The sequence below is a fragment of the Grampus griseus genome (genome assembly GCF_964374135.1).
Source record: "Grampus griseus genome assembly, chromosome: 9".
In the NCBI taxonomy this organism is placed as follows: domain Eukaryota; kingdom Metazoa; phylum Chordata; class Mammalia; order Artiodactyla; family Delphinidae; genus Grampus; species Grampus griseus.
The window spans coordinates 63,789,496-63,812,078 of record NC_139003.1 but is presented as its reverse complement, the minus strand read 5'-3'; the positions used below and the strand labels follow the sequence as shown (position 1 = coordinate 63,812,078).

Here is a 22,583-nt window from a genome sequence, read left to right as displayed (position 1 = left end):
ATATTTACATCTGGCTCTTTGTAGTAAAAAATTACCACCCTCTGCTCTAGCAAGGCAAGGGTAGAAAGAGTTAGGAGGTTGTTGTATTAATCCAGGTGACAAAAGATGACAGACTAGGATAGCAGCAATGAATGTGGTAAGAAGAATTTGGACATATACTAGATATACTTTGAAGACAGGATATGCTAATGGATTAGACGTGGAGTGAGAGAGAAAGTGATCTGAGTAACTCTCATAGAGTTCATCCAGAATAATTTTTAAAATAATGCCTAACACAGCCACATAAAGGTATCACTGAAGATCTGATATAAAATGTCTAACTTTAAGTAACATAACTTCTTGATGAATTCATTTAAAAAGTTTTTGATCCACCACGAGCCATTCCTACCCATCCTGGTTCTTCTAGCAATATTAAGGCATCAGTTCAACAGCTAAAGATCTAATTTGAACCTTTGAAATTTAATCCATGAATGATTTCAATGCATTATCAAAGGCTGTGGGAAAAAAATCGATAAATTATCTTACATGTTTCAAAGAGAATTTTCTACATGGTAACAAATTATAACAATGTTCACAGTACCAAAATCATACTTTATCATACTACCATACTACCATATGGTTTAAATGAAATATAAGTAACCTTAAGTCAACTATATGATGTGAACCATAATAATATAAGTTTCAGTCATAACTGAGTCTGTGCTATAGTTCAGTCTTTTTTTGTTTTTTGGGTTTTTTTTTTTTTTTTTGCGCTACACGGGCCTCTCACTGTTGTGGCCTCTCCCCGTTGCGGAGCACAGGCTCTGGACGCACAGGCTCAGCGGCCATGGCTCCCAGGCCCAGCTGCTCCACGGCATGTGGGATCCTCCTGGACTGGGGCACGAACCCGTGTCCCCTGCATCGGCAGGCAGACTCAACCACTGCGCCACCAGGGAAGCCCTACAGTTCAGTTTTAATAATAATATGTTGTAACATAACATGGTTAAATATTCTAAATAATCTAGAATTTTCACAAAGTGGATCAAAAAGAATAGAAACTTCAAATGCATTCTCACCAGTAAGATAAAGTACTATGTCAGAAGGCTATAAAAAAACATGAAAATATGCTAAGGTGTATGATGTCATTGGATGAAACTGAGGTACTTATTCTCTTTTTCAACCTTTCTTTTACTGCCTATATAAAACAGCCATTAAGAAGTAAGAAATCCAGGCTTCTCCAGCTGTTCACTGAGATTTACCTGATCTTGTGTCTTACTTGTATTGTCTCTCTGCACTTTTGCTCACCATCTTGAGTTACAGCCATCACTAATCCACACAACCCTATTTTATAATTGTACCTCTATGTCTACCAAACAGCTGTGAAAATGCTCAGTGTTCATTTAGTACCCTTCTTCAATTAAAGTACAACTCATCAGAATCAGAGACTGACACAAAAACAGATTTATGTACCCAAAATATAATTTCAATAGGATCCCTATATTGATAAAATATATCCTTCAAAATTTGCTTAACAAATTTTGTTCATCAGATTATCTTTTTTACTTGTTTCCTGTCTATGAAATAAATGGAATAAGATGAAAGTCCAACATAAAAAACATATTTTTACATGACACTGAAAATTTACCCAATAAAAGATGGAACATAACATATATACATAACAATATATCCCAAATATAAAGTAAGAACTACAGAATACTCAATTACCTGCCTATATAAAGTGCTTAAAGAATCAATAAAACTTGCTCTCAGGACTCCTTACAGTATTAAAATGTTCTGAAGACCCCAAAGAGCTTATGTGAGTTATATTTATAGATAGCATATTAGAAGTTAAAATTGAGTAATTTTTAAAATAACAATAAAGCCATTACATGTTAACAAAAATAACATTTTTATGAAAAATACTATAATTTACACACAAAAAAAATTTAGTGAGAAGAGTGGCACTGTTTTACATTTTTACAAACCTCTTTAATATCTCGATAGTGGACATTAAAGAAGATAGCTATATAATCTCTAGAAATCTCCACTATTACATGTGAGAATATTAGGAGCAAAAAAAAGTATATACTATTTTAATACTGTTATGAAGACAGTTTTGACCTTAAAGAGTCCCGAATACATACTATGAAAACAACTGACTGCTTAATGTAAATTTCTGGTAGGAAAATTTTAGAATTAAAAATAATTGTAAAGAAATAGAAATGCAAATACTGAAGACTGAAGACAGGGTAATGATTTTATTTAAAGAGTAACAGAGCAAGGTTATTACTCAAATATAATTTCAGATTCTCATATAAAATATGCTGACATTATAATGCTTTAAAACACCTTGAATTACGTTTCATTTTATCTGTCAGATTTCACTATAAAATTTTTAACATGTTTTCTAAATGTCTGGCTAGGTTTAAGACTGAAGAAACTCACATATACTGTTTACTCTTAAAGTTTTAGATCTGTGATCTAGACAAAGATTTTAAGAATAAACTCGTAAATTTATTTTATGATGCATACCTGTTTGTAGGATATAATGAAGTCACGAGAAGTCTCATGAACATATTCACCAACTATGGATTTAAATCAACCTACCTCCTCTGCTGCTGCCTCTGAAAGCAGACCTTCCTTCTGAGCGCAGGTCACATGGAAATAGGCTCTGCACATCCCTGCATCACAGCTAATGCAAACTCCAGTTCTAGCAAAACGAGGGTCTTCACAGAAGCTACACTCCTACAATGGAATAACAGGAAAAGTCTCAGAGCAAAAATATTTCCAGAACAGAAACTGCATTCTCATACAAAGCATCTACAAAATACAAATAGTGAACCAACAGTATATCAATACAAACAATAACTATAGGCAAGTATTTATATGAAAAAAGTAATTCTCTATATAGTTCTAAAAAACAAAATTCCACTGATATAGTAATGAGGATAATAATAATATCATTTGAGGGCTTACCATGTGCTAGGAACTATTCTAAGCACTTTATAAGTATTAATATATATAATCATTTGACACTCTATTCCACAATAATATGTGGAAAAGGTACTATATTTCCATTTTACATATGAGAAAATTTTACACATGAGAAAACTGAGGTAAAGACAGTTTTCAAACCAGGATAATCTTACTTTAAGTCCATGCTCTTAACCATTAAGCTACACTGATTTGAACAATGTAATACTACTCGGAAAAATTAAGGAAAATAAATAAGAAGCCAGAGAAAATTCACTGAAAGATCTAGGCATTGCAACCAAAGATATAATGCATTGAAAAAATATATTTAAGAGAATTAAAAGTAATCTTAAGTAAACAATTTTGTGAAATTGGTAGTAATACACAATATAGCCAATTATTTACATTCTTTCTGTATACAAAGGGAAAACCTGCAAAACTAAAGGCATAAACTGTTGAAATTACCCCAAATGCCACCGCCCCGATTTATTTTTTTTATACTTTTAACTAAGCCACACAGAGAGAAAAAGAAAAACCTAGTCTCAAAATATACACTACTCTGGTAATAGGAACCTTCACAAAAAAACCTGCTAAATTGTGAAAGATTGCCAGTAGACAACTAAGGAAGAACTGCTTAATAAATGTATTCTATGTAAATTAAATATGAGAGAAACATTTTAAAAAAAATTAAAAAGTTTCAATAGACACTAAAAACATCATATCAATACTATAACAGTTAGTGAGTACCTACTTGGTATACAGCACCAAACTGATATATCAGCAATGAATAAAAATAACAGGAACACGACTCTGGGTACAGATGTGAAAACATTCCCAACACCTGACACTCTACTGCCTAATTATGGGTCTTTTTCCACCAACAGTAGTATATGTATGGTAAAAATTCCAGCAAATAGTAATCTAAACATGAAACCAAAAAATTGAGAAAGAGAGAGAAAGAAAAGAGATAGAGAGAAGGACAGGGGGTCAGAGAGGGAGAAATGGAGAAATTAAACTATTTAAAGGATGTCAATACTATGAACAGAATCAAATTGTTTAGGATAGTCCCCTGAGTGAGTAATTTAACGTAGTATGATGAAATTGGGCAAGGGATTTCAGAGTGAACACAAAGAAAAAATTTCCAACAATGAAGTCTCATAAGACAATATAACAATCTAATAAAGAAAATAGAATCTTCCTCAATTGCTTGAATCAGTTAAAATGCAAGGGAACAGGCTTCCCTGGTGGCACAGTGGTTGAGAATCAGCCTGCCAATGCAGGGGACACAGGTTCAAGCCCAGGTCTGGGAAGATCCCACATGCCACGGATCAATTAAGCCCATGTGCCACAACTACTGAGCCTGCGCTCTAGAGCTCGGGAGCCACAACTACTGAAGCCCACGTGCCTACAGCTTGTGCTCCACAACAAAGAGAAGCCACCGCAATGAGAAGCCTGTGCACCCAACGAAGAGTAGCCCATGCTCGCCACAACTAGAGAAAGCCCACGCACAGCAACGAAGACCCAACGCAGCCAAAAATAAATAAATAAATTTAAAAATAAGTAAATAAATAAAATGCTAGGGAACTAAGCAACTGAGAACACAGGGGAGAAAGTAATCAGGAGGAGGAAATGGATAGACAATGTGATCTAGAGAGCTATCCCAGAAATAATTCACACCACTGGGTTTGATTTTGCAGATGAGCTAGAGAGTACGTAATTTTCTGACTCCATGTCCCAGTAATACTTCAAAACAAAAGCAGGTGATAATGAAAATAATCAGCTGATAATTATACATTTAATGACTCTCCTTTTCAATCCAGAGGTCACTGCTGGTCTCAGTTATATGAAGTTATATCTGGTTACTGTTCTTTAATTGCTTCTAGATTTATATTTATGGTAAAAACATGTGCTTATTGAAAAAGATGGAAGCTACTCGCTTCTAGGCTCTGTGCTCTTGAATTATGAAACTGCCCTCAAAAGGTAGTAACTTCCATTTCCAACACTGGTGGACCAGGTAATTTGTATTACTCCTACTCAACTAGAAAATGTGGACAAATTATTTTGTTATAGTTTAAAGGCATTTAAGAGAGGTAACAAGATAGTGTACAATTATTTGAGCACCAGGAAAGTTAAGTTCAATACTAGGGCCTGGAAGCTTTATCTAATTCTGGAGAGGGAAGCTGCAACCTCCCAAACTAAAGCACAAGATTATTCGAGGGTAGAAGGTGACGGATGGGGATGGTGTTTAAAGCCCAAAGAGGATATTCTCGATATAACAGCAGAAACTGTGAAATTTTAAAAATTTCAAATCAGAATTTTCCAACAATCTGTACGTTTCCCACCCCACCTTTAATATGTTACTAATGCTCTTTAAGAGTTTTCCTTCCCAACTGCCCAATACATAGTAATGGAAAGAGAATATATCATTGCCTAATTAGTTCTAGTATTCCGAAGATGTCTGCAATAATTATATACTTAAGTTTAAATTCATAAGTGAGTAATCTTATCACTTATAATCCTAAAACTCAGTCATAATTAAAAACCTATTTATAAACTATGGAGGATGAGGATCATTTGCTAGTTAAAAAAAAAAAAAATTCTGTTGGCCTTCTGCAGTGGAAGTAAAATAATGGGTGCTTCTTGTACTCTTTTCATAATTTTAATAAATTCCACTTCAAAAGTAAAGTCAGAAATTAAGCTTGTATTTGATCCAACTGATTAAAAATATGGATGTAGTCTGAGAATTCATTATGCACTAAGCAGTGTGCTAAATACGAGGAAAACAGCAGTGGCATTAACTACCATTTTACCCAAGTTATACAAATATATAGAAGAATTTATACATTATTGGTTCTCTGGGAAAATTACTATCAATACTAAATGATTTAGTGCTAACTGCTCTCCAATAGCACAATTAGTAATAAGCATTTCTGTAGTCAACCATGATATTAGTAAAAAGTCATGTAAACTAACAAGTAAAAACTTTCTCTTAGACAATCAAAAACACTTTGTCTTACCTTGGCACCATATTTGGAATAGTTCATTTCTGTTAGCGTTACTGGTCGCAATTTGTCAATATCTCCAAAGGCTACACCAGGAACATACAGGGCACAGACAATATGAACCCATCTATAAGGAGAAAAGATATGATTTTGCTATCAGACCTTCGGAAAAAATGCCCACAGGAAAATAAATGTAAAATTATGTGTCATCTCCAATAACTACTCCAAGAATTTTATGATCAGATTTCAAAATCTCAGACACACAACTAAAGAATATGGAACACCTATACAATGATATCATTTACAGAAAAAGGGACTGCAATAAGCCTTACTTTTCCAGCAGCTTAGCCAAAGGTGAGAGTTAACATCTATAATTGCCTTTCACTTAAAATTCATCACACTTTGCACTTATCTGTTATTCTTAAATATTTGCACAAAACCACTATTCAAATGAAACATCATTTTCATATGCATGGAAAGGTATTCACATTCATTATTTTAAGCACTCTGAGAATTAAGGATCCTAATTTAAGACTTGTGAAGTTACTCTACATAAATCACATAAAATTGCTCTTTCCTGTTACTTTTTTCTAAAAGCTACTAGATAATCCTTAAGGACATATTTTAAAACAATTTTTGGTGTGTATCTTAACTTTATTTCTTCAGGTTGAAACTGATTGCTAGAAGATAGTACAGAGCAGTTGTAATAACATAAGAAAGTCATATTTCATTCAACTTATCTGTTCACCATACAACCTATGTACTAAAACGTATGTGCCCCACATATATTTTTTGAAGTCTGAATGATGCTACAACACTAAACAAAGAATGTTCAGTTTCAGTATACTAAACAGAAAAAATAAATAGGAGTTGATTCTAATTACATTTTTTAAAAACTGCTCTGAACATTTTTAAAATATATTAGGCATCCTGTTTGCTTACAATCAAACAAAACACAGGATCACTAGATTCTGAAATGTAAATAGATCTATATCACTTCCGCAAGACACAGGGTAAAAATGCGATGGCAAATATCTCTTAACCTTGTGAAAATATTAACAACAAATTTTGCTTTAGCACAGCTTGAGAGGCTATCATTGCTACATGGTTCTGTTTTGTGATGCATTATGAGTTTTAAAGAAATAAGACTAAGAATCACTTTATAGATGTACTGGGGAAAATAGTTATAAATCTTTAAAAATTATCTTTTTTTATTGGGAAGAAACTCCAAGGTTTTGTGATTTTCTTGATAAAATGTTTCAATCCAACCTCCCAAATGCATCCTGTGGAGTTCAATATAAAGATACACATCTTCAACAAGCAGCTGCTTTCTCAATTTAATTTGCACAGTTTTCTCATGCTCCACTGGTGTGTTAAATGCTGCTGTACTCTGTACAAGTTCATCTTTGATAAACCCAACAGCTGGCTGCTTGCTTCCTACTGACCTTCTTAAAATGTTTTAGTACAAGTCACACAGTACTACAGATTTAAACTGCCATTTCAGTGTGATTGGCACACAAGCGTATCATTTCCCCCAACCACTCATGTGAGGATGCCAACTTGACTCTTTATTAAAATACATATCAAACAGCTGAGACAATTTTGGTCCTTTTTAATATACATTGTATATAGTTTTTTGTTCATTTGTTTAGCTGCACATACTTTAGAACCTTTTAATTAAGACAAACTGAGAAATCAAAAAGGACTAATTTTCCTTGTTACTTTACCATCCATTCTGCTTGGAGCTATGAAGACAGATGTTGATTAGGGAAAGGATCAGAAAACAAGCATCCCATAAATCCACCAAAAAACAAAGAGACAGAATTGTCATTCTAGCATAGAAGCTATTAATAGATTCTTTTAAATTTACATATTTTAATAAAGCAAACTAAGTAGAAAGCTACTTTTCAAAAAACTCATTTCAGAATGGGAACTATATTCATCAATCAAATTTGATTTTGCAATGTCTTGTATTTGTAGTTCCTTTATAACATATTAAAAAATTCACTTCCAGGATGTTATTTTCATTCCTTCATTTATTCATTCAGTAATTAATTACTAAGTGTCTACTAGGAATGGAACACCATGCAGGAAGTCTGGAAGTTACAATGATTTATGTGAAATGTTTGCAGCATAGGGTGTGGTACCCTATTATATTAAAGTATGTCTAATACTTCCTATAATCAGGTTTTTAATACCATTAACACAGGATAAAACACTCTCCCTAAGAAAAAAATAAAAATTCAATGGTAAGAATGTGCTGATGGTCTTCTCACATTAAATCACATCATCTTCTATTGTAGAATTTGTGGCTCCCATCAGAAACAGAGGGGGGAAAAGTCTAATTAGACTACATAATAGAAGTCAATTTCAAAACCTTTTTCATTCTTTCCATGCATTGTTCTTTCTTTTCATCTGTTTTGCATTTTAGCTACAATACTAAATAGCTTGTCAAATTTCTTGGCTTTTTTTGCCTTGATTAAAGCTAGTATTACATCCTTCAAACTATATCAAGACCTGTAATTTCCACACTAGCCTACAGGTGAGTGTGAACATCAACACAAATAAAATGTTCAAACAGTATAAAAAAAACTTGCCAGGCTGCACCATGAAGGGAGGTGTCTACATACATGTAAGATCCACAGAAGTCAATACAAATATCTCCCAGTAAAACTAAATGGTTAAAGAGGCCTCCCTTTTCTTCATTCAGAAGAACTTTCCAAGTTATTCTGTGGACTATGTATTAGTATATATTATATATTAGTGTGATAAGAGAGCTACTTTATAGTTGCTTTTCAATAGAAATTTCAAATTACTGACGAGAAAAAAGGTAAAATAAACGCTCTTCCCTAAAACGAAGCTCTGTGTTTTCCAAAGCTGCCATACTTATTCACAACAATTTATCACCGTAAATTTCAAATCTCAGGACTAAAGAGTTACTAAGAAAGAATTTATGCAGTTGGTATTCTAAGATTACCTTAAGTAAGTAGAATAATATTGGTGATAAAAATCACTAGTAGTAGCAGTAGCAAAACTAAGGAGATATTTATTAAAACACTTACTACACTCCAGAAAGTACACTGCTTACAGAAATCATCTCATTTAATTCTCTCAAAAGTGCTAGGAAACTGAGGCATAAAATGGTTAAATCTAAATTCACAGTTAGTAAGAAAAGACTAGAATTCAAATATAGGTGGTCCAACCTGGAAGTACACGCTTTTCATGTTGTACTAAATTCCCTAATTCTAGGCCAAAGTCACTCCAAACAAAATAATGCTCATGTCCACGATACAGACCAGAGACTCAAGTCAATACATCAAATAATTTGTTATATATTTATTTTATTTTGGGGATAAGCTTATGACACACAAGAGGTAAGATTTTTAGTCATTTTTCCTAAACATCAACACAGGGTTCTGTAAGATTCCATGGTAGACCCTATGCAATCCCAACAATCTTGTATGGCAATACTTCTCAAGGCCCTGTCCACCAATTGAGGTAAAAATGAGAAAAATAAGAAAAATATTTCTTACTTTACTAAAATAAAATTATTAAATTTAAAAGACTGTCCTTTATTTTGGGATAAAATGTATCCTATCCTTTTCAAGATGTTAAAATATGAAAAATAATGGTGATAATTTGTATAAGTTATTTTGTTATTCTTGTTAAAATATTAAATGTTTTGTAAAAATACTGAAATATACATATGTGGCAAAATAAAAAATTGAGCACCCCCTCTTACATGGGGGAGGAAGGTAAGTAGTGATCCATAAAATATAAAAGGTTAGAAACTACTCTTATACATCAGTCACCCATCCTAGTTGGTAGTCTCCTTAGAAAAAAAACATGAAAGATGCCAATGCTATGATGATGACAACTGCTCAAATGTGGTAATAAAGATGAGTGTGAATATAGTGAAAAGAACATAGGTCTTTGTGCCAGTTATCAATTTATTGCCTCTCAGCTCAAATCCACCCTTCAATATCTGCTTTGCAACAATGAACAGAATCCCTTCAGCAATTCTCCTTTACAGTAAGCATCACATCATACTAAGCTGTCTCAGTAGGGAGTGGTAGAAGGCACTGTAGGAGGAAGGGGCTTCTCTGCAGGATGGGAAGAGGACATCCGCCAGTGCTCTGCCCCACCACATGCATCGTCCCTCAGTGACCCTGCAGGCCCAGGCTGGAGATCACTTTTCTGTGGGCCTCTCAACACAGACACCATACATTCCAGGCTTTGAACCACTGCCCAGCCAACCACTTGCCAAGAACTGTAGACTAGGTAGTGACCCAGGCAAACCAGCCAACTTCTCTGCCATCCAGTAGGCTGGAACTACACTTTCTCTAACAAGGCCTGAACCCCAGCCTTGGGGAAGGTGTCTTCATTCCAAGTTTGTCATTCCCTGGATACTCTCCCTCAGCCCTACGGTATTATTCTTTAGAGTTCTTTTATATCTTATGTTTATCATAGCTTAGTAATTCTTTACACTAAACATCCCCTTTTAAAATCACTGTATGGGTTCTGTTTCCTGATATATGCTTGAAGTCAAACAGATCTGAGTTCAGATTTAACTATGGACTTGTTCAAATTAAAACTATGTAATGATCTGAGCCTCAGGTACTACCTATAAAATAGGAAACTTTACCATCTCTCTTATCTTATGGTCATTACTAAGATTAAATGGGATTATGGGTTATAAAGGCAAATGCAGATCCTCAATAAATGATCTTTTCTCCTCCCTGCCCTGATCTGTAGCCTCCTGTCCATTTAGTCTATGCCAAAAAGACACAAAGAAGCAATCAAATGAAAGTGTGTAACTCAGAAAATCATAAATAGAAAAATAGTCAGAAGCATACTCATTATAAAGCAGGCATATTAACCCAACAGAATTATGACATCAACCTTCCAGCATCTGTCTCCTTGAAAATTCCATCCTGATTGGGACATAGTTCACAGCTAGGGGAAACACCACATTTACAGGCATCGCAAAACCAAGGTTCAGTGGAGTTTTCAGAAGCTGAACTCATAATAGAGTCACTCTCTCCATCAACTCCATAACAACCTAAAAGAAAAAAAGAGTATGATTAAATAGAGTTTATTTTTTAAACTCACATTTATAAAGTTACAAAAGAAAAAGGGAAAGGAAGTAGAGAAAAATTCTGAAAAATTAATGGTTTATAAGAATATTAAAGTCAAAACACATAAGTGAAATCATTTTATAAAAATATTTTTTCACCTACCATAGTATATGCAATGAAATAAATGACTCTTTAAGATAATTTTAGACCTACTGGAAAGCATTACAGGAGGAGGAAATTTTACGGTTCTTTAAAAAAATTTTTAATTAAAAAAATACATAAAAATATGCGTTTTCATTAAAAAGAAATCAGAACTATTTAGTCTAGGAACTATTAATTAGTAAATATTTTTGAGCTCCCTTTGTACTGAACACATATATAAAAGACCATGATCATGCAAAACATACAAACAAAAAGCCTCTAATCTAATTTTGGAGGTGGCAGATTAAAACACAAATTCATACAACCACAAATGCAAAGTTAGTATTAGTAAAAGGAAAATAATACAGAAACACGCACACAGATAAATTAAGGCTATAGAACAATTTGAATAGCTCAGACTAGAGTTAGACAAGTGAGTTCTATTCACAGCTGAGCCAGCCTAGAACTATATAAGGTATCTGATCTTTTTAAACATTTATAATTCTTCTGTCTTCTGTAAAAATGTATCCATAACCGAAATGAATGAAAAGAGAATACTCTTTTCCCTCTTTTCATTCACTGATAACTCAATATTCTGAGGGTTACATTATTTAAGCAGCTAATGTGATTAAAAAAATTTTAAATATCCCCATGAACATACCAAACAAAGAAGATAATGTAGCATAGTTCTTTACATTTTAGAGTAGGACATCAACTATTATTGATGGCTTGTAATAAAGAGTACCTCCCTGGTGACTACAATAATCATGACTCCTAAATTGTTTTCTTTTACCTAAATAGTGCTGGATATACCACAAACTTCATATTATCTAACTCTTTTTCCAGAAAGGAAGACACTGCCCTAATGACAAAACGTACTTAAGAAAAATAATTTAATGTATATGCAGTAATTAAAAAGATTACAATCTTATTCTAGTTCCAATGTATGCCCCATCATCTTTAGGCTTGGGCATTTCTCTGATATCCTAAGACACATTTATTTCCTGTCAAGACAGGTCACTTCTACATAGAGCCTATAATCAACCTTCCCAGGATACTTTTCACCAGGTTTATTCTAAGAGGGTAGTCTTAGTGCCAAACTCGAAAGGGCACTAAGTACCCAAAGTACCCTTCAATAAACTGAAGCCATTAAAAAAAAAACACTGTGAGAAACATATATAAGTAACAAGCATCTCTCAAAAGGACTCACCATGTAGGTAAGTTTATATGCATCCAATGTAAGATCATGTGATTACTGAAACTGGTTATACACTACACAGACAACAGGAGCCTGTTGAAAAGCATCTTCACATAACCACCAAAGACATCCAAGTTAAAACAAATAAATAAGTATGTAAATAAATACTGAGTTGAACAAGTCACCCAGAAAGAAAAAGACCCATACACATTAATAAATAATTTTAAACTACCAACATTAACTAGATGTCGTTAGTAGGTCAACAGTCATGCATAAGTATTTTATTCACACAGTAGTACCACTCCATATAGATTATATTAAAATATCCTAGTAGGCAGAAAACTAAAAAGTTGTTTGCAACTGTGATTTACATAAGCTGCCTCATGCAAATCCCTTAATTATTGCCAAGCTTATGTTATTCAAAGGCTTTATAATGGTGAACCTTAACATAATCTGAAAAGTCATACGAAAGAATGCCAGAGAAAAGATTTTAAAGGAGCTAGACTATCATGCACAAGATAAGAAAAGGAATCAAACTATTAATTTCTTTAATATAATTAAATTGTGCTTGGTAATAATTATCAACTTCATCACTTCTGTTTAGATATACATTTTTTAAATGATAAATTATAAAATGAAAAAGAAATAAAATTTTCTTCTGGGAGTAGTTATTATTAACCATCACCAATAGAAGAATATTCTTCAGTAAAGGCAACAGTAAGCAAAACATTTTATTCAAAAAAATCATAAAACAATAAAAACAGTCAATTTGATTTCTCAAAAGGTTATGCAATACTACAAAGAGAAAAGTCTATTTTCTTTACAAAATAATATTCCTTCGAGGCAAATTCTTTCATTTGTATTCACACAAAGTCCCAAGATAATAAAACCCCCAAGTGACTATCCATTTTATTCATCTCATTCACCAATATCAAGGTAAATCACAGCAGTTCACTCTTTTAAAATAAAGCAGTTTCAATTCTAATTTTTAAAGAATATACCACACACCTGACAAACACCTGCATAATGATTAAACCACCTACAAACAACCTGAGAAGTGATTTCAACCTAGGAAATTCCTACTTTGTAACCTAGAAGGCTGGTATTATATAAGCACAAAGAACAACCAGCAAGTGGAAAAGTATTTCTTCTTCAGCTTCACTGCCCTTGAAAAATAATCCACACTGTGTTATTACCTTTATAGAGTTCTTTACTTGCCACTTTTCCCCTATTTCTCTGCCATACCTGTTGGGTTTACTGAGCTCTAGACCAAAGTTCTAGCATTTATATCCACTCTAATCCATTTTAATTAATGATTAAATACATTTTAAAATATTTTTTCTTCCATAGACAAAAGAATTTAAACTACCATAAAACAAGGTTTATTCTCTTCTACCTATCTAATTTTGAGTAAAAGATGCAAAAAGTACACTTTCAATATGATTACAGAAAAAAAGTCTTTTTTTATATGGGTAAACATATAAAATAAAAAAATTATAGACATATAAAACCTATTTCATATAGGTTTTTCATGTTTTTAAATGGGTAAACAGAAAACATGGTTCTATGGCTGTCTAACAATCAACCTCTGGGTAGTACATGCAACTTATACAAATCATATTTAATGCAAAATAATATAAAATGTGCTTACAATTGTTTTGAGTTATACAAGAATACGTATAATCCAAATCAGTGGAAATATTCCCATTCAGCCTGGCATGGGAGACCAAAAGACCTACAGTCTTCTACTTTCTAGCTATGTAACTGTAGACAAACCACATCTCTGAGGCTGAGTTACCTCATCTGCAGTAAGTATTTAACATCTATTCTGTCTCTCAGTATAGAAAATTTAAAAACAGGAACAAAATATTTGCCATTTTAAAATTTAAAACATTTTTCTGTACTTAACATCCTATCACTAGAACTCTGATCACAAAACCCGCTAAAATAAAAGATTTTAAATTGAGTAATATTGTTGTTTATGAGAAAAGAACTTATAACATGCATGATACCTGTCACAAATATATCCTAAAGCATAAAAGAGCAAAAGTGCCTGCTCACATATAAAGTCCAAATGGTTATAACTTGAACATACTTTACTACCCAATAAACACTCATAAGAATATATTTTTGCATATGCTAAGAAATAAAAATAGTCTAGGGCTAGGCTAACAGCAGACTGAAAAATAAACAAAGGGGGGAAACATCTTAGTAGACCTTATTTAATGCATTGCTGTCAAGTGTGCTACCTAATGATCTGTCATGTACTATGACATGTAAGTGACATTTTTCTTCAGACAGTACAATCAATACATCAGGATAACTGACATCACAGTCAGGGGTACCCTACTATTACAAGCCAGTTACAAGATCTTGTCACAAAGGTGCTTATACTAAGTGACAAGCTGCAACCCAAACAGAAAAGAAATTCATCTACATTTAGATGAAATAAGTACTCTGAAAAACAGACAGTTATGCATTTAATAATCACATTTGGAAAACTATCTTTTAGCAAAATCTCAACTTAAAAACTTACCTAGGACTTCCCTGGTGGCGCAGTGGTTAAGAATCCGCCTGCCAATGCAGGGGACATGGGTTCGAACCCTGGTGCAGGAAGATTCCACATGCCGCGGAGCAACTAAGCCCCTGCGCCGCAACTACTGAGCCTGCGCTCTAGAGCCCATGAGCCACAACTACGGAGACTGTGTGCTGCAACTACTGAAGCCCGCGCGCCTAGAGCCCGTGCTCCGCAACAAGAGAAGCTACTGCAGTGAGAAGCCCGTGCACCGCAATGAAGAGTAGCCCCCTCTCGCTGCAACTAAAGAAAGCCCACGCACAGCAAGAAAGACACAACACAGCCAAAAATAAAATTAATTAATTAATTAATTTTTAAAAAAACTTACCTAAATTATAATTACTTAAGCCATAAGTATATTTTTTTAAAAAAGGGAAAAAAGAAAAAGAAATGATAAAGCAAATACACAAAAGCACTAACTATGGTTGTCTGGATATTAGGACTGTTAGAAATGTTTTATCTTCTCTCTGTTCTATAGTTCCCACATTTTATTTACTATTCATGCAATATATTATGAAGGAGAATTAGCTTTCTATAAAATAAAACATTTAATACGCTCATGTTTAACCACGAAATGTTTAAGGAAAAGTGGCATGGCCGATTTACAATACGGAAGTCTGTCACTTAGGCACCTGATTAAAAACCAAAAACATAAAACCTAGCAACACTAGTTTCCTATTATGCCTTAGAAAATTTCACTTCTTCTGAATTCATTAATTTTAGATAAAAATTTATTTTGGAACTTTAAAAGTATCAGAGAAATATCTACATATGTGTATAAAAATGAACATTCTAAACAGTGAAAAATATTACGAAGTTAAAAGGTACAGAACAGGGTGGAAAAAGTATTCGCAAGGATGAAAACTATTTGTAACACATATAGCTAACAAAGGATTAACATTAAAAAAAAAAAAAATTCCAAGAAGTCAATGAGAAAAAGACAGGAAATGACAAGAGAAATATATAGAAAGTAACAGAAAAAAGAAAATAGCCACAGATACCAAACTTCAATACAAATAAGGTGAACACATAATTAAGAGATAGTCTCCAAAATATTTTTTTTAATTTATTAATATGCAGTGTTGCAGAGTTATCAAGTAGTTTGTACACTGTTGGTAAGAACACAAATAAATACAGTCTTTTTGAAGGGCAATCTGGCAAAGTTTGTTAAAAGTTTAAATGCATTTACCTTTTGATTCATTCTAGGAATCTACCCCACAGAAATTATTACATGTATATGACATATTTGTTAGCACTATATGTAAGCAAAAAACTACAAACAAAAAAAGTAAATACATTATGGTTGAACCACACTATAGCTAAATACATACCATTAAAAAAATAATAATAAAATATCCATATGTACTCATATGAAAAGAATCTCAAGATTAAGAGATGAGTGAGTGAAATAAAGAGATGAGTGAAATAAAGTGAGTTATACGGGAGGAAAATCCCATGGAATTTATCTTATTTATTTACTTATTGCAGGGCAGGGACTGTGCAAATATGCATATGCATATGTGCACACGTGCATGTAAGTAAGAGCCTGACGAAAGGGGCTCTTCACTGGTCAAATCTGGACAATCTAAGCATCACAAAGAGTAATGAGGTTGTAGATGATAATGTGTGAGACCACAGTAATACTGAAAAGGATAAAAGGGGAGAAGTTCTCTACAAAATAAATGCTGCCTGATAAATGTAGAAGGAATGATAGAATTAGAAAATCCCCACCCTACTGAGACTGAACCAGGAAGAAATAGAAAATATAAACAGACCAATCACAAGCACTGAAATTGAACTGTGATTAAAAATCTTCCAACAAACAAAAGTGCACAACCAGATGGCTTCACAGGTGAATTCTATCAAACATTTAGAGAAGAGCTAACACCTCTCTTTCTCAAACTCTTCCAAAATATAGTGGAGGGAGGAACACTCCTAAACTCATTCTATGAGGCCACCATCACCCTGATACCAAAACCAGACAAAGATGTCACAAAGAAAACTACAGGCCAGTATCACTGATGAACGTAGATGCAAAAATCCTCAACAAAATACTAGCAAACTGAAACCAACAGCACATTAAAAGGATCATACAGCATGGTCAAGTGGGGTTTATTCCAGGAATGCAAGGATTCCTCAATATACGCAAATCAGTCAATGAGATACACCATATTAACAAACTGAAGGAGAAAAACCATATGATCATCTCAATAGATGCAGAAAAAGTTTTAGACAAAATTCAACACCCATTTATGATAAAAACCCTGCAGAAAGTAGGCACAGAGGGAACTTACCTCCACATAATAAAGGCCATATATGATAAACCCACAGCCAATATCATCCTCAATGGTGAAAAACTGAAACCATTTCCACTAACATCAGGAACAAGACAAGGCTGCCCACTCTCACCACTATTATTCAACATAGTTTTGGAAGTTTTAGCCACAGCAATCAGAGATGAAAAAGAAATAAAAGGAATCAAATTGGAAAAGAAGAAGTGAAGCTGTCACTGTTTGCAGATGACATGATACTACACATAGAGAATCCTAAAGATGCTACCAGAAAACTACTAGAGCTAATCAATGAATTTGGTAAAGTTGCAGGATACAAAATTAATGCACAGAAATCTCTTGCATTCCTATACACTAATGATGAAAAATCTGAAAGTGAAATTAAGAAAACACTCCCATTTACCATTGCAACAAAAAGAATAAAATATCTAGGAATAAACCTACCTAAGGAGACAAAAGACCTGTATGCAGAAAACTAGAAGACACTGATGAAAGAAATTAAAGATGATACAAACAGATGGAGAGATACACCATGTTCTTGGATTGGAAGAATCAACATTGTGAAAATGACTATACTACCCAAAGCAATCTACAGATTCAATGCAGTCCCTATCAAACTACCAATGGCATTTTTCACAGAACTAGAATTAAAAATTTCACAATTTGTATAGAAACACAAAGGACCCCAAATAGCCAAAGCAATCTTGAGAAAGAAAAACAGTGCTGGAGGAATCAGGCTCCCTGACTTCAGGCTAGACTACAAAGCTACAGTAATCAAGACAGTATGGTACTGGCACAAAAACAGAAATCTAGATCAATGGAACAGGATAGAAAGCCCAGAGACAAACCCACGCACATATGGTCACCTTATTTTTGATAAAGGAGGCAAGAATATACAATGGAGAAAAGACAGCCTCTTCAGTAAATGCTGCTGGGAAAACTGGATAGCTACATGTAAAAGAATGAAATTTGAACACTCCCTAACACTATACACAAGATTAAAAGCTAAAAGGGAGTAAGACCATGGTCCACCTAGAAAAAAGATAAAAAACAAAAAAATCTACGTTATTTGGACCAGGTCACACATCATTACATATTTTTTCAACCCAGGTTCCAATTAATATGGGGTGGCAACAGTGCATAACAGTGTCAGTAAGACTTGACCCAAAACATCTCCAGGATATATATATGCTGATCAGGCTGCACATTACCGTACTGAGGATTATTGTTACTTTTCCTCAAAAGAGAAATTCAACCATGTAACCAAAGATTATTAAGCAGGGTTTGATGTGTTTTTTTTTTCTTTTTCTATTTAGTAGACAAGACTGCTACAAAGCTAGTGGAAGATGAAAAAGTCTTCACAGATCTACTAATCAACACAATTTCTTAGTGATGCTATCCAAATGCTACTAAAAAAACTTAAATGGAAAAGTCGGGAGTATATCCATATTAAAACAACCCCTTCTCAAACGAATAGTGATATTTGGCAAGGAATCTTTTGCACTAGTAGATAAAAATGACCTACAGGAAATTACATTAAAAAGGATCCCAAATACCATATTTGGTATGTTTAGTAACAAACAGGGAATAACAATTTTATTAGAACACTATATTAATCATAACTTTAATTCATTAGGTTTATAAAAATATACATTGATGTTTAATAACACTTCTCCCTTAAACCAAAACAGATCATTTAAAATCTCCAAATCTAGGAATCTTTCAAGATATTAGCTCTAATACTACTACTAAGAAAAGAAAGAAAAGCTACTAAGAAAGTGAGAAAGAGAATTATATAATCACAATCATACAATAGAAACCCCAAAATTAATGAGAGAAAGGGAAAATTACACTAAAGGAAGAAAGTAGTAACAATAAAATTAAAAACTCAAGATTTATTTTTTACTTTGATTTACAATTTGCATCTTTAACTTTGAATGTATCTGAAGTTCACAGAATTAACAATACTCCCAACAAAGCAATTATACTACAACGTATTCAGTTTCTGAATAGAGAAACTACTCAGTTTCTCTATTTATTGTTTTCCCTATTTATTTTTTCCACATATTAGCTTGCTCCCAAAAAGCCTACAAAGCATCACACTCAGGAGTATTAATTTCCCTTTCCGTGTCTTCCCTTCTTCCTTCTCTCATAATAAAAATAGTTCACCTAGTCTAATGAGTTAGTCTTGGGAGAAAAATGAGCAATCATTAGCAAATGCTCAAGTGCCATCAGAGCCATTTAAATGAATAACACAAGAAAAAATGCTACATGACTTTATAGACACAACTTGCTTTTGACCTAAATGAAATTAGCACTCAGTTTGATAATCTTCTTTGTCTGCCTTGACTCAGAAAGATTTTTTGGCTGTTTCTAAAAAATCAAAGCTTCCTTAGAAAGAAAGTAGAGTTGCCATTATTGAGACTATTCATCTGAAGCACAAGTATCATTATGAACTTTTAATAGCTCTAGACACATAAGGAGAACTAATGGGGTGTCCTTCCAGAAATCTACATTCATTTAAACAAGAATCTATTGGGAAAGAACTCATACCAAGAATCGAAGAGGTACAAGACTAAATCAAAGACAAAGACAATGTTGGTGAGGATACAGAGAAAAGGGAACCCTCGTACACTGTTGGTGGGATTGTAAATTGGTGCAGCCACTATGGAAAACAGTATGGACGTTCCTTAAAAAACTAAAAATAGAACTACCATATGAACCAGCAATTCCACTGCTGGGTATATATACAAAGAAAACAGAAACACTAATTCGAAAAGATACATGAACCCCAATGTTCACAGCACCATTATTTACAACAGCCAAGATATGGAAGCAACCTTAGTGTACATCAACAGATGAATGGATAAAGAAGATCTGGTATACACAATTGAATATTACTCAGCCATTAAAAAGAATGAAATTCTGCCATTTGCAACAATGTGGATGGACCTAGAGAGTAAATATTATGCTTAGGCGAATAAGTCAGCCAGAAAAGGACAAATACCTATGTTATCACTTATATGTGGAATCTAAAAAAATAAAACAGCAAACATATGGAACAAAACAGAAACAGACTCAATATATAGAAAACAAACTAGTAGTTACCAGTGGGGAGAGGGAAGGGAGGAGGGGCAAGATAAGGGTAGGAGATTAAGAGATACAAACTACTATGTATGAAATAAATAAGTAACAAGGATACATTGTACAGCACATGGAAATATAGCCATTATTTTGTAATAACTTTAAACGGAGTAAAATCTATAAAAATACTGAATCACTACTTCATACATCTTAAATTAATATAATATTATAAATCCACTATACTTCAATAAATAAATAAATAAGACAAGAGGTCAGAGGGGAGGGTTCATTCTGATTTGTACATGGTACTAGTCCCCAGGAGACTCAGGCCTGAGTCCAAAATGAAGGACCTATAGTACAATAAACAGTTGCTTTACTATCATAGCTGTGGGACATTGAGACTGCATGGCCGTAGGAGCCTGCCTACCAGCAGCAAGACACATCACCCTCAAAGTAGATGAGGAACTATACAGTCAAATATTTCTAGGGACCAGGCAACTATCAAAAATGAGCAAGGGATTTGAGAGAAGACAGTGGTAAACTGAAGATTGTAGGCTTCACCAGCAGGAGGCAGCCCTATTCAGCTCCAGAGGATTGTTGCCGTAAGAGAGTGAAAACCTACTGCTGTCAGAACTTCAAGAGAACGAATTCCAGAATGTGCAAAACAAAATCTCCCAGTTTTTAAATGTTAGCAATCAATTCAATTTCTCAAAACCATTGTGCTAGCCTTAAAAATCACATCCATGGTCAAACCTATGACCTATGAAGTAGAGATAGTGCCCTCAGCATGATGAAATGTCAACAACACTAATAGTACTGATCATGCCTGCATCACACATCAGCAATGACAGTCATGAATACAAGCAATGGTAACATACTTGTGACCATCAGTGGTGATCAATACAACAATGGCAGCACAGCTGCTGCTTTTGATGTTCAACTATTCTGCAACTCCTCCAAGAAATCTGAACCACTCCTGGAGGGAAAAAAAAAATGCATACATACAACCATGTTGACTGGTCTCAATTTATATTCATTACTAATCTAAAGTGGTTCCTTATTGCTATCTAGTAATGATATATACACATAATATATACATGTGAATACATGTATGTATGTATACACACACACACAATATTAAGTATTGTGTTATTCCCCCAAATAACTATTTTACACCTACCTCTCACTCCTCAAATCTCCAACACTCTGCTAATGACTGCTTCCTATTTCACTGAAAAGAAGCATTCAAAAAATAACTTCCACATGCTCTGACCACCACATCTAACATCCTACCTACATCTGTATCCATATATTTTCTTTTCCCTCCAGTTACTATGGCTACCTTTATCTATTAAATGTCTCCACGGTACTGGATCCCATCCTCTCTAGCCTTGTACTCAAAGCCCTTGCTCCACCAACTGCTCCCCTTTCTCTCCTTACATCATCAATTTTCAACTTTCTCTCTCCACTGGTCACTTCCATCAGCACACTAACATGCCATATAATCTGCATCTGTGGTAGGCAGCCTCTAAGATGGCCCACAGTATTAACATTCTTGTAATGTCCCCTCCTACATTTGACTAGCGTTGTTCTGTGTGAACAACAGAATATGGCAGAAATGATAGTACATAGTCTGTTAACTAATTTTGTATCTTTCCCCTTGCTTTTATGTATTTTACATTTATTTAATAAATCATGTGATATAAACATTTTGTCCGTAACCCTTTTTTTCCCATGACCTTTGGGATGGCTTGCCTGCTAGTGTACTGGGTGTCTACGGTTGCATTAGAGTAATTTCCCACAAGACAGTTTCCATCTTACTCTAAAAACAGTATTTGAGAGCTACCTTCTCTTTTGAAACATCTTCCTTACTTAACCTCCAGGTCACTACTTAAGGTTCTTCTATCTCACTGGCAATGTGTTCCCCATCTCCTCTGACGTGCTAGGACCACTTTACTACTCCCTAGATAGCACATCCAGGCTCACAGTTTTAAATAACATCTGCAGACTGATGAGTCCCAAATTTATCTCGCCAGCCCCTATATGTTACCTAAACTCTAAAAATTTAAAACCAAACTTTTACTCTCCACCTCAAAACCTATTCCTCTCTTGGATCATTGCTATGGTCTCCTAAATGGTCTCCCCAATTCCCACTTTGGACCCACTTCAGTCTACTCTCAACCCAGCAGTCAGAGTGATCCTTCCAAAACATATATCAAAGCATATTAATCCTCTGCTCAAAACTCATGTCGGTCTTCCCAG

The 22,583-nt window shown here is 34.0% G+C and overlaps 1 protein-coding gene across 2 annotated transcripts in view; it reads right to left on the bottom strand.

Annotated features, from left to right (window-relative positions):
• PHF14 (PHD finger protein 14) overlaps positions 1-22,583 on the bottom strand; it is a 199,347-nt gene that overhangs the window by 159,138 nt on the left and 17,626 nt on the right. For both annotated transcript variants that reach the window (XM_082662390.1, XM_082662391.1), the window contains exons 5-7: positions 10,857-11,016; positions 5,970-6,081; positions 2,587-2,724 (exon numbers count right to left, since the gene is read on the bottom strand). In XM_082662390.1, coding sequence (XP_082518516.1) covers positions 2,587-2,724; positions 5,970-6,081; positions 10,857-11,016 — 410 coding nt within the window. The remainder of the gene's footprint in view (positions 1-2,586; positions 2,725-5,969; positions 6,082-10,856; positions 11,017-22,583) is intronic.